The 16,813-nt window shown below is 42.4% G+C and overlaps 1 protein-coding gene across 4 annotated transcripts in view; it reads right to left on the bottom strand.

Annotated features, from left to right (window-relative positions):
* adarb1b (adenosine deaminase RNA specific B1b) overlaps nucleotides 1-16,813 on the bottom strand; it is a 117,236-nt gene that overhangs the window by 4,219 nt on the left and 96,204 nt on the right. For all 4 annotated transcript variants that reach the window (XM_047600220.1, XM_047600218.1, XM_047600219.1 and 1 more), the window contains 8 exons: nucleotides 15,451-15,525; nucleotides 11,550-12,475; nucleotides 9,651-9,765; nucleotides 7,995-8,163; nucleotides 7,649-7,800; nucleotides 6,507-6,675; nucleotides 2,627-2,808; nucleotides 188-366 (listed from right to left, as the gene is read on the bottom strand). In XM_047600220.1, the coding sequence (XP_047456176.1) occupies nucleotides 188-366; nucleotides 2,627-2,808; nucleotides 6,507-6,675; nucleotides 7,649-7,800; nucleotides 7,995-8,163; nucleotides 9,651-9,765; nucleotides 11,550-12,475; nucleotides 15,451-15,478 (1,920 nt within the window). In that variant the 5' untranslated portion in view covers nucleotides 15,479-15,525. The remainder of the gene's footprint in view (nucleotides 1-187; nucleotides 367-2,626; nucleotides 2,809-6,506; nucleotides 6,676-7,648; nucleotides 7,801-7,994; nucleotides 8,164-9,650; nucleotides 9,766-11,549; nucleotides 12,476-15,450; nucleotides 15,526-16,813) is intronic.

The raw sequence follows: 16,813 nt of genomic DNA on the forward strand, positions 1-16,813 counted from the left end.
AAATTTCTCAGGTGCAAAAATATTTGTTGCAAGATGTACGGAATTTAATACCACGCTATATGTGCCCGGGCTTGTAAATTCATGTGCAATCTTTCGGGTACGTTGCGACACCAAACTGCTCCAATGCACCTGGGGGCAGTATGTCTAGTGACACGGCCGTGTGCGTGCTGCCTTGGCCTCTCCGTACCTTGTTGTGTAGGCGCACCCAGCGGCTGTAGAGGGCGTGTTTGCAGAGACGTGAAGCTCGGCCCATGTCGTCCTTGCCTGTGGTCGCATTGATCACCTCCAGGGCTTGGTCACCCACGGTCCAGTTCACGCTGAAGTTCGGTGCCTTGCCTGGCTGCCGGGCTTCTGCATTGCTTATACCTGAAACCAGAAACGCACGTGGTTTAAGTCTGCAGCAAAACACGCCAACGTTTCAACAGACCTGACTTGCTTGGTCCATATCGGGCATCACAACAACTGGTTCCCACAGCAGCTAAACCTCTCACTACCCCACCGCATGGATGTACTTAACAATGGATGAGATATCCAAACACGGCAGCCCATTCCTTTAAATGGCAGCTGTTCCCACGGCTGCAATAACTTTAACAGAACATTATTTCTCTCTTTTCCATTTGTGTAACTCAGTAGAGAAAACTGTAGCCTCCACATGGGGGGTCTCTGAGGACAGAGCATGCTCTCTTCCAACACACTAAAGGGCTTCGGCCTCCACTGTATCTCCAGCATAAATGGGAGATATATGGATGTCATAAATCCCCGTGTCCTGCACTTTGTGTGTGTGTGTGTGTCTCTGTGTGTGCGTATTAAGCTCCTCGGTTCCATTTGGTAGCACTTGTGGCAGAAGATGATTTAAAGGGGATGAAATCCTCAGTGCTCTAACGCCACAGCCCTTCACCGCTACAAACTCTCTAAAGCGGAAAAGGTTAATAACCCCCGACTATTATCTCCTTTACCCGCCATTTAGAGAACAACCAGAGAGGAGCAGCAAGGGGGAGCAGCACGGATATCCAGGCTCTGTGTTTTGATGCCTTGGGATCTAACAAAATGACCATAGTGTCATTCACTTCACCTGTCTCATTCTGATTCTGAGTGCACTCTTTTCTCTAAGACAGTGGTTATATTGAAATTTGTTGCGCTGGTTTATGTGGTGGACACAGACAAGGAAGCAAAGGGAAGATTGTCGAGGCTTTGAAGGAAAATGAGATTTTGTCCGGAGAATTAACAATGATGATTTAATTGACAAAAGCGAAGCAAATATTATAGTGACTGACGGTTTGTGAGTATCTGTGCATAGACTGTATATAAATATGGACCACGTATATGGACCAGTGTAAATTATGCACTTTATCTTCAAGTTAAGCCAGCCCTTGAACGTAGCATTTACATAAACTGAACCACTTTTCACTTAACCTTTAAGCTCATATATTTAACAGGACTCATTAAGAGGATGTTTTAAGTAGCTGCTGGTGGAGTAGTACTCAAGTAGTGACTCCAATCACGGCTCGGCAATCAAACTCCGCAAGCATGACTTGGATTTTAGGTTTTCTTCCTCTATTTTTGCCTTTCCTAAACCAAATTACCAGAAAAAAAGATATAATGAACAGCAATAGTTAGCATGTCTAGCTAACTAGGTTCTAAGAAGAAAAGTCCTGTTCTTCATCACTTGTCTACAGTAATCATTTTGCACTGACTGGATTGGCGTATACTTCCATCAACCACAACCTCTGATACCTGAGGTAAGAATGTATTTGCCATAAGCATCAGTTAATCATCATCCAAAAAGCCTTTTCACTTCTGTGAAAAGTGAAATGATTCTACTTCTGAAATGCAGTAAGTTAAAACACCTGCTTGTCTTTTTTTGTCTTTACCCGTTTCATTTCAAGGATTCATTTTTTCAAAAGTCACTATTAAATGTATCCTCCAGCATTAACACTGAAAACTACAAATGCGTTGATAGAGCAGAGAGCAGAAACTCTAACTGAGGAGCAAACAGCTTGTTATTTACTAATTTAGGATTTCCACTTTAGCACTATCATGCATTCTATTTGATGTACAAATAAGAGGGAGAGAGAGAAAGCAGAGAAACATATGTACACATGTAAAATAAAGAAACACAGATACATAAATGATTCACACACACAAAGAAAAGAATGAGGACAAATAACAGCAGGCTCCGTGTGGTTGCTGAGGAAATGATTTGGTTTGTTGCAGTAAAACTTTACATCATATTGTCTTCCAGAGTCCCCTGAACAGCCAGAGGGCGAAGACAGAATGTTCTAAATCTAAAAATGGAAAGTACTAAAAACAAAATAGAAACAAAACAAAAAACTACAGGAGTGCCGGTCTATACGGCCTTTTTAAAAGGTCAAGCCAATGCTGAGAATTTACACAAATGATAAAGCAATTCAAATTCCACAGCAACTAGGTAAATGTCAGCTCAGATCAAACAGAGGAGGAAAGCAATAACTGTCTTCCTGTCCCGGTGGGACTGACCAGCGAGGTGGATAAACATGTTTATCACTCAGGATTAAAATCTTCCTCCTTGATATTTAGACAGCAGGAGTTTGAGTGGATGGCGTCAGGTTCGCATTTGTGTGTTGTGGAAATGTGAGAGGGCCCTTACCACTGAGTAGGGGCCTGTTGAGGGTGAACTGCTGGGGCAGGTCCTCGATGTCTGCAATGCGTTGGTACATGGCCCTGGATAGGTGGTCGGCGTGGTAGAGGCTGCCGAGGATGATGCTGGAGAAGTAGATGGGCTCGGTGAAGTAGCTCATCAAAGAGCCCTGGATGCCCACCACATTCCACCTGCAGAGAGGACACACACATGCAGGAAGACATCTGCAATTAGAGCCAAGTTAAACAGAAAATGAAAAGAAAAATGACCAGGTACATGTGGATCTGCCTGACTTTACTCCACAAAGCTACAGCTTAGTACATTGACATCAGACCAAACCAATTACCTGCATTATCTGCCACAAGCTGGAAAGCTCGACAAATACTTAATGTACTTGAACTTGACAGAAAACACAACTTCTCTAACAGAACCTTTGGAGTCCTTTATCTGTTTTCAGTCAAGTTACTGACAATTTCCCATCTTTTTCAACATGTCAATGCACAACAACTTCAACGGATCATATGTAAGTAAAGGGTGTCCTTGGCAGAAGATTCCTTAACCACTGGAAAGTGCGGAGAAGAGGCAAGCACACACAAGAAGAGCACAAACACAACCGTATTAGCACAAAGCCAGCCGAGGCTATATGTTCCACACAAAGTCACACATAATTGTACAGTTGTGTACACTGTGAGGCATCCAATTTCATTTTTCCAAGCTTCTGTGTATCCCTACGCTGTGTCATTAGACATCTCTCCCCAGTCATTTTCCCATTGATATGCTCTGTGAAGCAGCTCCTGCCCACCTCTCTGAGAGAGAGGCGAACAGGAGAGAGAAAGGGCTGAAGGACTTCAAGTCTAAAGGTGTTTTTTTTCTTCCAATGTATTTCTTATTGTCAGTCATTTCCATTGAAAACCAATAATGAGTTTCTTCCTACCTCTCCAGACCTTGCATACGGCATTCGGCTACGTCCCCCCTTCAATTCCAAGACTGTAACAGTTTATGAAAACATCCTTTTTTATATGGCTCAATTAAAAATGTGTTAGGAACTATTTTCTCCTGTGAGTGTTGCTAATTCATTAGCAGGTTAAAATGCGTTGAATTTAATCAGGACATTCCATTCATGCCAATGGAGAAACTTATCATTCGATTGAGACTCGTGCTTTTAAACAGGTTATGGACAACAACAGAGCTGCACAGCAGGGATGAGCAAAGTATATGAAGTGTTGGCTGCACACACAATACTAGTAATTACTGTAGTAGGATAAACTACATGTTGGTTTTGGGCTCGTTTTTGCATGTACTGAGAAAAACACTAATCATCACTGGCCTTTGCAGTTAAAGGAACTTAATGTGTGTTGATAAGTTCTCTTCATTCTCCGTTTCACTCCAGGCAGACTATTTGAAAGTGTGTGAAATTACAAACATGAACCCAGAACAATGAGGGATGTGCACACATAAGACCCCTGGCTACACATCGGGTCCATTGTTTCCATATACAATATTCTCTGTGTATATGTGTGGGAGGAAGTGGTGTGCAAAACTGTAGGAGGGCAAAATGAAATCTTTGAATTCGTAGCTGCGAGCAGCAAAACACACATTCAGCACAATAGAAACAGCTTCATAATATTCTGCGGCACGCACAAACTGCAGCAGTACATAGGTGCACTCCGTTTCGCCACGGCAACGGGGTGACACGAGCACACCTGGATACCTCTGAGAGACACACGCGCTGTAGAATGGGAAGAAACGAGGGCGCGCGCACATTTTGAGTTATGTTTTCAGAGGCATTCAATTTCATTCCTGTCAACACATCACTGTATTTCTTTTTTTATTTTACTCGACGGCGGGCTGAGGGCTTCTACGAACCTACGAATCATATGCACAAACACACACACGCACACACAAAACAGGGTCGGGGCAAGTCAGAAAGCACACGTGATGAGCTGGTATGGAAATAAATGACACGAGGAAACAGGACAGACTAAGAAGGAGAATGAAGCCGGTTTGCTAATGAGTTCACTGAAATAGTGGAGGACAGACAGCGGGGAGAGGACGGCTTGTTCACACAGACGCTGCAGGGCTGGGCATGTAATCAAAAGACAATGAGGGGAGTACAAAACAATGTGTAAGGAGAGAACACTGAGGGCATGGTTAAAATGTGCCAGTCAGTGCTCGTATGAAATAGCAGCCCTGCGCCTAACAATCACTCACAGAGGGACAGAAGCAGGTGGGTGGCAGATTCTGACCTGGTTAATAGCTGTGTCATGACAAGGCAGAGCGATAAGTCATGCATAATGGGAGTCCTCTCACACTGGAAGAGAGTTGCTCATAATACCTTAATTGCTTACCGGTAATGGGTTCTGTTGCCCTATATCAAGCCTGAAACTGTCAATGGTGTCAATTTTAAAATATTTCATGGTCTCCGCCGGCCTGGCCGGGAAAATAAACCCTCGTGGCTTTACGCGCGGTCTTCAACCTTATTTTGCCCTCTACTGACTTGGATCCCTCCACATTGGACAAACACACAAAATCTAAATCACTAGCACCACTACCGACACGCTGAAGGGGCAACTCACTGGGTGCAAACAGCATTCGCTACTCAGTAGACATGTCCCTCATCAAATACACACTCAGCATTCAATCACTCTGTGCGTTCAGGCAAAATATTACGATCCGGGGTTGGGGAGGAACAGGAAGATGATGATGATGATGATGATGAGGAGGAGGAGGAGGAGGAGGAGGAGGAGGGCCCGTGAGAGGAGTTATGGAGAAGTTCCATCGTTCATCACAAGAGAGGCACAGTGTTGCCTTGAACACGGACAGAGACTAAAGACGCTATGATCTGCCAGCAAAAATACCCCCGGGGACAGAGGATCCATCAATTCAGCTGTCCCTGACACTCTGCAGAAAACCAGAGACCTGAAATGACACAGTGGATCAAGAAACCAAGGCTATACACTATAGTAGAGTGTAATGCCTGTAAATAAAACATGAAAAGAGTATCAAGAAGCACGGTTAATATGGCTGAAATATGAAGGTCTGGGTCAGCGCAGTGATTTAATATAATAAATGGTAAATTTTAATACCACACAGAAAACAATCTGATCTCCGTTTTATGGCCAAAGAATGACAGAAAACCTGTTAGCAACTTGAAGCTGAAGCATAATTATTTAGATTCATATCTTTGTCAGTACTTTTTAGCACAGCAGACTATTTGTACTTTTTGTAATTAAGTAGATTTAAATTATAAAACATAAGAATGGAATTGGTGGGAGAAACTAAACTAAACCAAGCCTGGAAATTCATCATTGTATCGGCCCTGAAATTTATACCTACATTACTGAACACAGTTAATTGCGACACATGAAGTGATCCTTCACAAGCTGCTTTGGTAACCATTATATTTATTTTCTTCCTTGCCAAAAGTTTCTATTACTTTGTTTTCTTTTAGAGCTAGATGGATTTATTTTATTTATTACCCTTGAACACAGACTGTTTCCACCTCCTTCAAATATTTCTGCTAAGCTAGACTACGCTACACAGCTCCCGGTTGTAGGGAGGGTCGTACTTGGCCAACATGCAGACAGTACTATCGATCTTCTTCTCTCAGCAAAACAGAACATATATTGGGAATTTATTCGATGAAAAGTGAAGCAAGAAACAATAGCCAAGAACCAAGCAACAGCTCATGGTCGTTGGAGCTGGTTGGATAACATGCCGATGCGTCCTTGGGCAACACCAGAGTTGCTCCTGATACTGGTGTGTGAATGTGTGTGAATGTGTATGTGGTGGTGGGAGCAAACAGGCAGATCTGTCATTGGGACTGCAAAGTGCGTCGAGCACTAATTGGTAGAAAACCATTTAATTCTGATCTACTAAATGAAATTACCTTGCAATTTTGTCACTGCAGGACATGGTGAGTAACCTCTCTCCTTGAAGCACACCGTCCCAGGTCTGGATGGTGTTGCTGGATCTCACGGGGATGGTGCCCTCCCCTGACTCTATTTTGGTCCTTAGCTGACCCCGTGCTTTCCGGTTGGGATGCCTGTCTCCTTGGTCTGACACGAAAGGAGGAGCAAAGAAAGAAAAAGATGCACACATCGAACTTTGGATCACTTAACAGCACGCTACCGCAACATAACCCTGTTAGACTCATATCGTAGGCTGTGTCAAAAATTTATTTGCTCATTAATTTGCAAACAGCATCTGTCTCCATGGAAAAAAAAAACAAAACAAAAAACAAACTGCGGGCAAAGACTCCCTCTCATTCATTCATTCAATTGATATTTCAAGCCCTTGCATCATTAGTTAACATTATTACTAATAGGTGTTTTTGTCTCAGAAGTTTCTCCGGGTCATCTTGGTCAAGGTATGTCCAAAAAAACAAACTGAAACAAGGTCAACTGGACTTTCATAACATCTTTAAAAAACTTTACAAGTCCAGTTGACCTTGTATTTTTTTGGGGGGGGGATAATATGAGCTGTTCAGTTGCACAACAGTAATTTTTGCATCCATATAACGCAGAGCGCAAACACACCGCACATATGCCAGTAATTCCAAGAAAAGAAAGCAAAAATGGCTTCCACACAGCATGACCTATTATTTATTATTATGTTATCAAAGTTTTCTGCTGTTGCACCAGCAGGCGCCATCTATTCAGTGACTAATTGAATGTGGCTGCGTTCTATTCAGTCTGCCACGTGCAACGGAAAGCACTTTGACAAGAGTAAGAGGGAGGTTAATCAGACAGACAGTGTGGGAGGGCTGGGCGGAGGGAAGACTGATAGAGGCAGACAGAGAATGACAAAAAGCTCTAATTACTAGCGCCTTGTTTAAATGTGCCTGTGTTGCGCGTGTGGACATTGGGGTAAAATTCTAATTAAATGAAACGAAGCATAAGAGGAAAACCTACAAATGTAATTAAGTAAAATAAACTGTTGTTGAAACCGAATTCCGAGCCGAGACGAGGGCCAAATTAAAAGCAGTTGAGTTGAGGAAGAGACGTGCGGGGGCTGGTTGTGAACGCGTACCTTCCACTCCGGCCTCGTGCGGAGAGAAAATCCTGGCGTCTCCACAGGGCGAGGTGCTGATGTAGAGGTGGAACTGAACGTTGTCCTTTAACCTGTAGCCTCCCTTGTCACACTGCATGAATATTGACTTCTGGTGGTCGTCCTTGCCGTTGCTATGACAACAGACAAATGGTTAGGTTAAAAAAAAATCAGTCTGGTACAACTTATTTTACTGGAAATGAAAGTTGCTTTTTCTTTTTTTTTTCTTTAACAAAAAGTAGTTGCAGTGAGATATACTCATACCATCAACTTGAACATTGTCCTAACGCAACAAAGCAAAGCAACAGGTTTTACTCCATCCACTGACCTGAGGAAGAACTCCAGCTGAGTGTAGAGGTACCTGATGAGCGAGCGTCGGGCGATGATCTCAGCGTGGCAGTCGTTGAGTGCCAGGCCGCGGTCGCTCATGTACTCACCGTTGATGCATTTGGTTCCCGTGGAGACACAGATGACTTGGGCTTCCTTCACATCTGTCCCTGTGGGGGGACAGGAAACCAAGACACATGGGTCAACAGAGACTTACCGTACACACAGTCTAGCTGTGCTGCAGTTGACAGGTGAGGCTACAATAATATGGGAACTGGCTACAAAGAAGTACTTAAATAGAGTAGATAAATCTAGAATCCTATAATGTGCACCATACAGTGAGTTCATGTTTATATATCCCAAACGCTGTGATCGTCAGAATCAAACAATCTCTTAAAGGGATTGATGAGGGATTATACATTATTACATACCAACATCCAGAAAATATGGAACAACATTTTTATTCATTTTATTCATTTATCCGTGCTAATTTGTAACTATGCCTGTCTGAAGTGTTGATGGTCAACACACTATATCATAATGATTCATTATAATTAAAGAAACGACTGTCATTGTCACGTTTATAATTATTATCTAAATATTAACTACCTCTTTATTTGTAACTGTCTCCGTTTCATATCGGTACGTACCGTAAATGTGCACAGTTTTCCTACTATTCGCTGTGATTTTATTTTTATTTATTTATTTTTTTAAATCATTGCATTTACTCTCAAAAATAAATAGGCTCCATTTATTGGGCAAATTGACAAGGTTTTTAAACGGTACGATACACACATGGCCATAGCCTACCAGAGGTAACCGTCCAGGTGTCACAACAACTTATTCTTCGCGCGTCAATATTAAAGCATTGCGCAGCTTCCTCTGCATATTTCCAAACCTTCTTCAGGAACTTTTACTAAAATTGTATTCTTTACGCCAACCTGCTAAAGCTGCTAAAGCTCAGTGTTGATTTCACAGTGTTTCGTTGAAAATCTGGGTTCATGTGGCACTTCAACTGTAGCTACTGCCACCTGTGGTACAAGTGTGTAACTACACCTATAATTGGCCAACTAGCGGACCCGGCCTGTATCTGAGGCCTTTATTTGTTTGTGGGAAATACGGTAGCATAATTTAAATATAGTAGAATACTAGTATATAAAAGTAATAGTAGAAAACCTACACTATAAAAATACAGTACGGAAAATGCACTAGATTAAAACTAAAATATTGGTAAAGTGCATCTCTAAGTATTAGGAATAAAGCACTAAACAACAAATAATAATCCCCTTTAGTATTACACAATCAGATAATTAGTAATAGTAAATTCATGGGTAAGTTAGTCTCATTGTTTGAGGTGAAGCAGACACAGCGTATTCTTTGCTGTGAACATATTCGTTGGAGTGGAATAAAAGGATGAAACGGCATAAAGCCAGTAAGAGCGATAAAAGCAAGTACAAACTTGTGAACTTCCACGTTTGTACCAAATTACATTTCACTGTTGGTGTCAAACTGAATTTTGAGACAGTGAATTCTGTGTCAGTTGCTTTTTCAGGTTTTGCGACCTAAATATTCCTTTGGATTATACTCAAAGACTGACTGGATCAGCGCTGTGTTCTGGGAGCAGAAAAGCACCGAACGTCTCTTCCCCCAACTGTACCTGTTGTCATGACGACCCCGGCTAGGACTTTTCGTCGCGCATGGGGGGAGGTGAAGTTGTCTGTCAGCTCACTGAACTTATCCACCACCAGGCGAGACACGGCGTCAGCCAGAACCTAGAGTCACACACGCAGAAACACAACAAGAAGACACATACACGCAGGCACACAAATACGAGCTTGTGTCAGATATGTCAGCTTACAAAGCATGTCTGATGTTATCCTCCCCTAGGGCGCTATGTACCTGTCACAGCGCTCGCATTCAGCTTCAAACAAAAGTCAGAGCTTTCAAACGGCAACAAGTGAAACTGGGTTGACCCCCTGAGGTATAAATAACCATCTTTCGCTAGCATGACAGTTATAATTTACTACCTCCGTTCTGTCAATGAATCACGCAAAACAACAAAAACCTCATCAACAAAGAGCTCATTTACACAAGGATTAATACTCCAGTCTGTATTCTAGGGGAACCTGAAGTGAACTTCACACATCTCTTGTTCATGGACGGCCAGCTCTCTGAGCTGGGTCTTTATCCTTTGCTAATGTGATGGAAAATGACGACAACCAAGAGGAGAGAGGACGGCTGGATGATCACAAATTAAAGAGATTAGTCCAGTATTACTTCTCCGCTACTTCAGAGTCAGCCACTCATAGCTAGATCATTTTACTTTTGACTGCCAAGGTCATATATGACATTTATTCTCCTGGGTTTGAAAAATACATATCACTTCCTCCATCCTTAGACAGGTAGCACACACGCAGAAAAATGTTCAACAGGTAACTGTCAATCTTTACTTCTCTACCATTTTCTCTGTTGCATGACTTCATATTTGTGCAATGATTAACATGGACTTTTATTTCATTTTGGTTTGCGCATTAAGGAAACCAACTGAAACAAAGTAAAAACCTAAAGTTCAGTTCTTCTGTAACAGCAGTGGACTCCAACCATTTTTCCCCATTAGTGCCTTGCCAGATGGAAACCGGCGACAGAGAATTAATAGAGCAATTAGTGGGGGCGCTATCGTTAAACCGAGGTGCTTGTTGAATAAATCGGTTGACAAGTGGGGAGAGTGGGTAAAGAAAGAACAAAAAGGCTTTGGGGGAGGGGGTGTTGACTGTGTGTCGAGCTGATTAGCTTCGCTGCCCGTGTTATCTCTCTTCACAGTGACAGTCACCTCTACAGGGGCATCTAAAGGTACCACCTTCCTTTAATCCCCGCTAACCTGATGTGAATGAGATTCTACTGATAGCCTAGTAGCACAGCAGAGTTCGACAGGTGGAGCAGTTTGGAGTAGACCTCTAAGCAACAAAGAAACAGGAAGAATATACCCGTCAAACTCTGCTACATTTTATCAAAATGTTAAAGTTCCATCTGCTTACGAAACCCATTTCCTATTGTCATGTGAAGTTTAGTATTTTTTAACTTTTAATTACCATTTCAGGGCTATGTATGATTGACAACGTCGCATAAATCATTTCACAGATTTAATGAAGACAGAATTTGTGAAATGCTTTCACGGAATATGTAATTATCTGGGGTCTGCTCTTACTCCCACAGCTACATGGGGGTAGTTAAAAAAAAAGAGTTATTCCCAATACATTAGGGTGTTTGCCAATTCTTAAACCGCGAGAGGTTAATTCAAAATTCCCCAGACTGACTATTGAATGCCTTCGAATTAAAAGTCCTGCATTGTATCTGCAATTTGATTAACCCATACACAGGATACATATTCAATAAAACATTAACAGGGGAAATACAAGTGCATTGTGTATGCTTGTGTATTATAAAACTACTAAGCTGCCTTCCAAGACACCAACAGATTCCCCCAAAATGTTAATTAACTGGAATGCAGCGTATGATTTTAATAGTCAAATTCTATGCATATGGAGATATATCTCACCTGGGGTAGGTGAAGCTGCAATCCCTCTCTTGGTATGGGTTGCCGGGATGGTGTCTGGTCGAGCTGCATGTTGAACAGAGCAGACAGGGCGGCTTGCGCTGCCCGGGCTTTCGCCAGCTTCTTGTTGCGCCCTGAGCCTTCAAACGTCTGTGCATCCACTGTTACTGACATCACAAAATTCTTGGCGTGACTCTCACCGCTCTCTGAGACAAAGTCATATTTGAGGCCTGGCCTGAGCTCATTGAGGATCATGACTGGGTTTTTGCCACTGGAGGGCGAGCTGAATGCAGATGGAGGGGGCAATGGGGCCTGGACAAGGTTACTGCCAGGTGGTGTGGGCAGTGGGTACTCCCCTAGTGAATTTAAGGAGTTGCTACCATTGGAGCCTAGATAGAAGGATTCTTCAGGTGCGGCTGGTGTCTCAAAGCCATTAAAGAGCATGTCTGGGAAGTCAGCTTGGTCAGATGTAAAGTCTGTGTTCACTGTCAGTGTTCGGCCCATGGCCAGGTGTGCCTCAGACGCATTTGGGAACTGGACAAAGGAACGCAGTGCTTTCTCCGCTGCATTCAGTTTGGCCTTCTTCTTGGTAGGGCCCATGCCCTCAAACATCTGTCCATTGACCTCCACAGTCATGACAAAAACTGGTGCATGGACCGGTCCAGTCTGAGACAGCAGTTTGTACTGCAGACCTGGTTTGATTTCATTCAGCTGCATCAGAGCATTCTTGGGCAGGACTGGCCCGGGCGTTTTCTTGCGCTTCTTGGCCCGGAACTTGGAATGCGTGTGGCCATTATTTCCCTCCTCTAGGGGGCGCTTTCGACTGCCCAGGCCACTTCCATTCGGGAGCTGCTCAGCCACTCCCACCCCGTCTTTGCAGGACACGTTGTCCAGGTTTCGGTTTTCCTTAACGTCGGTGCTGCTTGAACCTGCGGTGCCCAGAAAGAGTAACTTACAACGCCTTCGTTGCAGGATCTTGTAAATGTAAAATTTATAGATTCCTTTATCACTCTTTGGAACTGAACCAATGATTTGTGTTCCTTTATCATAACAAGAGATGATGCCTTTTAATTAACTTTGAACATGTTATTTTAATATCACTAGATGTAGAAAGTGCGGTATTTAATTTTCGAAATGAAAACCTTAATATATCTCCACAGTAAAAATCTGTAGTTACGATGGTTTATTATTTTAATTAAAAGGTTAAGTGGAACACACGTTTTTTTTTGTTTGTTTTTTTCAAATAAAACACTCAAGTTGCACGGCGTTATGGGTCTCAAACAAAAATGCATACAAATATGAGCGCAAATCTCTACACTCGACATAGACACACACACAAACAAACAGAGCTGTTCCTTTTCCACTCCATTCATTTTTTAATAGCTCGAATGCCTACACATAAAATCAAGAGAATTGTACGTGTTCAGCGTTAAACCCAAATATACTGGAATGGGGAACACATATCACTGAATCCAGTTAGCAAAGTGGATGGAATATTGGCAAAAATTTTCATTTATAACATCCTTCAGCAAAGGCTTGATAGGTTACTCCTTGCGGTACTCAGGAGAAAGAGAGGCCGCAGTGTGCATGAGTGGGATTGTAGGTTGGGTTGAGGGAGTGCAGGGGAGTAGTGCAGGGGAAGGAGCTGAGGACCAGGCAAATAGGAGAGTACATCAAAGAGGCAGAAGGAGAAGACTCCACCTACTGCAGGATCCTAAAGGCTTGACTGGTGAACACGGTGGGAGGTTAAAATGCTGTTTACTCCATTTACATGAGATTTTAAAAGGAATGACAGTTTTTTTTTTTTTGTTTTTTAAATGAGGAATATCTGAATTAAGAAACTGTCTCTAATGAGGTGCCATTCATAAGACCCTGCGCCTCTGAGATCCCCCCCATGGAGCTTGTCAGAGAACACAGTGTTTTAGGTTGCAAAATGTACTGACATGCCATAACCATCTGCATACTGCGACTGACATGTCTCAAGGCAAGAAGAAGAAAAAAAAGATTCCTAAGATCCCAAACAAAAATGGCACATCCTTGATTTTATGAGCTGAAAACATGCAAATGCTTTGGTTTGTTCGTGCATTCTGCAAATTGGTGTTCATGTTTTTTCAAACAAGCTCAATGACAAGGCAAAGGAGGGACAGCGTAACTCTGAGTAAGAGTAGCCACGTATGCCGGTGAAATCAGTAGTCTGAACAGGGACACAATTTGCTCCATTAACCTCTGAACTCAATATACAACAGAATTAGTCGTGTGATTTTAGTAGGGGCGGGAAATAGGAGAAGCTGAACCTGGAATTACAATATGAAAACAAACAGCATGTACTGTCACGCTGTAGTTTACGAGGTTTCTCTGCAAAAGACAGAATGCGAAGAACAATCAGGTAGTCTAAAATAATCCGGTGGGATTAAATAAACACGTCTTGCTCTTGATCAATATATCTCCTGAACAGTTATATTTTTTATATGTGATGGTAGACCAGTAAGCTAATTGAACACATAATGAAAACTCCAACATGCAGCAACAAATACAGAGAATAGAATGGCACACGGAAAAACATGGAGTACCCCTTTAAACATAAAACATAAAGTGACTATCTAAAATTGAAAGTAGCTATTTCGTAACATAATGGATTCGCGGGATGGACGTTCAGTAGTGCTCAGAAGCCTCGGACCAGGTCGGATGACAAAAGCCGCAGAGTAACAGCCATAACACCATGCACACACGTGCAGCTGTGGTCGCCATCATGCAGCATTTGTGTAATCAGCATCCCTTAGCTAGGCAAAGAAAAAACAACTATGCGCCTGGATCTGTCAAAGTTAAAAATCTCCTTTGGGTATTGCAGGAACCAAATGGTGCCCTCTTTTATCACAACTTCACACTGAGTGTTACTTGTTTGTTGGGGTTTTGATTTGGGACGATTCATGTGATTAGCGAATTTCAAGAGCTGCTAAGGTTGTCACATAAAAAGTTAAAGAGTCTTTTATGTTTTCCTCCGGTGTTCCTTTGGTATTAAAGTAACTGTCTTGTGTGAGCATTGGACGGTGTTTCATCTTTTAACCTATCTTCTGACTGGCGGTGTACATGTAAGAAAGAGGCTTCAGAGGCTTTGGAAGACACCAAAGACATTTTGCAACAGCTTACTTGACTTAGCGCATAACAACATATTTCTCTACAGCACAAAAACACCAAGAATAACACTACAATAAGAGCTGCTCATTTGTATTTTGGTTAGGGCACTACCTTTGAATGTGCTAGAATGACAGCTACCTTTGAATGTGAGTTCAGAATCAATGTAAGTGAGGGGAAACACGTTCAGATGTGTCTGTCTGTGGGTTCTGAGCATCGGTTATCGAGTTCAAACCAAACTGTCTCGTTAAATTTCGAGAAGCTGTAGTGTAGAAGCCGAGATAAAGAGAATGATAAATATGACCTGAAGCATCTCAGATGTAATGATTAGCTCTTTAAAAAGTTCTTCGGGAACATTAGGGTCATGTATTTGCGTGGGCATACACAATTTGTGTTTTGGTTCAGGACGAATGATCCATCCTGCTCACAGAATTCGACAGAGAGAATAAATGAGAATATAATTCGCAGCAGACACAGGTACGGTCAGTATTTTTGTTTTACACACATATTTTTCAAATACATTTATGTGTAAAGGTCAGATTTACTGTTAATTTTTGTGCCGAATATCGTATTGTCTGTATTAAACGTGGTAACACAGAAATACTCGCATATTAGAAGCAGTGATCACACTGATTACACAGCAAAGAAAGACGGGGAGACAAACGAGAGACATGCAGGCAGACAGAAAGGAAAAGGTACAGGTACACATTTAAATGGAGAGACAGGGAGACGCACAGACAGATGGACGGACAAATGAGAAAACTGGACTCACTCATATTCTCTTCCTCGTCCACATCCATGGCGACGGGCTTATCCTGACCTGAGAGCAACCTGGCCCCCACTGCACCTGGGGATCGGAGGACAGACAGAGTGATACACATGCACGTAAACATATTCCAAGTGCTTGGGTAGCTACAGCAATCATAAATTTCTCGCCTGATGCACCTGCACGCACACACAAAGCACCATGCACACAATGCCTCGTGCAAGTAGCCTCTGATGTAGGCATATAAATATTCAGAGACTGAGAAATATCAAGGTGAGAGAGGAGGCCAGGGCTGACAGGCCTTAATAGCAGGAGCAGTCTATTGTGACTTTAATATCCCTCCGATTAGACCTCATTTCCCACTGCCTGCTGAGAGATATACAGCTTCTGACATGGCCAAGTCACTCCACTGCCACCCACACACACACACACACACACACGACTTATCCCAAGGTGGAGAGTGCGATTAAAGCTCCATTAAGCAATACTTTCACACTAACATTGAATCAAATGATTTCTTGCAGTCAGAAAGGTTTGCTCATACTGACAACGAACACCAAACTCTCGGGGCCACGTCTGTCTCTTTTTTCAGTTTCCTTCAACTTTCGGCGCTCGACTGAAAAAGCCACATACGTGAAAGTCAAACACCAAGAATGTTGTTCAAAGCTCGTAGGAGGTGTCGACTGTTGCGTTTCCGTCGCCCCTAGAAATGTGCAAAGCCTAAATATCGCAATAAAATACTGGTTATGGAAATGCTTACATTTAAAAAAAACAACTCAAGTTTCGCTAAAGCACGTTTATGTTCTCATGAGGTGGTTTTACACCTGGTTGGACGTATCGATATAAAAGTGTATTGCAAAAGTGACGTGACGGGAAGAATTAAGAGAATTATGGGATCAATGGAAACACGTGTAAAGCGCAATTGAACTTTATCGAAATATCAAGAATATTGCTTTTTATTTAGTGAAAAATTGTTATGGAAACGCAGCTACTGTTAAGCGGAGTTCATGTCTCTGCGTTTATGTCTCAGTTAATTTTATTAACTGATCCAAAACAATCGATTTTTGAAAACTGTGGAGAATGTTCTTCAAGGAACAGCTCTTGCGGTCTGCGTAAATGTAACGCATGGTTACATTTCTGGGGAGGTGCATGCCAGGCTACGGTGTTAGGATCTAGGCTAATGCTCTAGCTACGACAGAGTAACCAAAACCACATATTACCCAGCTCTTATCCAGCGTCAAACTAGTTTCCAGTAACCTGACCTGACAACTGTGGGCTCAATATTCATTCTCCTTTTAGCTCTGTTTTGGTCTCCACCAGTTAAATGTCCATTTACCAGCTTAGTTAACTTTGTCTTTTAACTGGCGGG

This window comes from Mugil cephalus, chromosome 12 (genome assembly GCF_022458985.1).
Source record: "Mugil cephalus isolate CIBA_MC_2020 chromosome 12, CIBA_Mcephalus_1.1, whole genome shotgun sequence".
Taxonomy (NCBI): domain Eukaryota; kingdom Metazoa; phylum Chordata; class Actinopteri; order Mugiliformes; family Mugilidae; genus Mugil; species Mugil cephalus.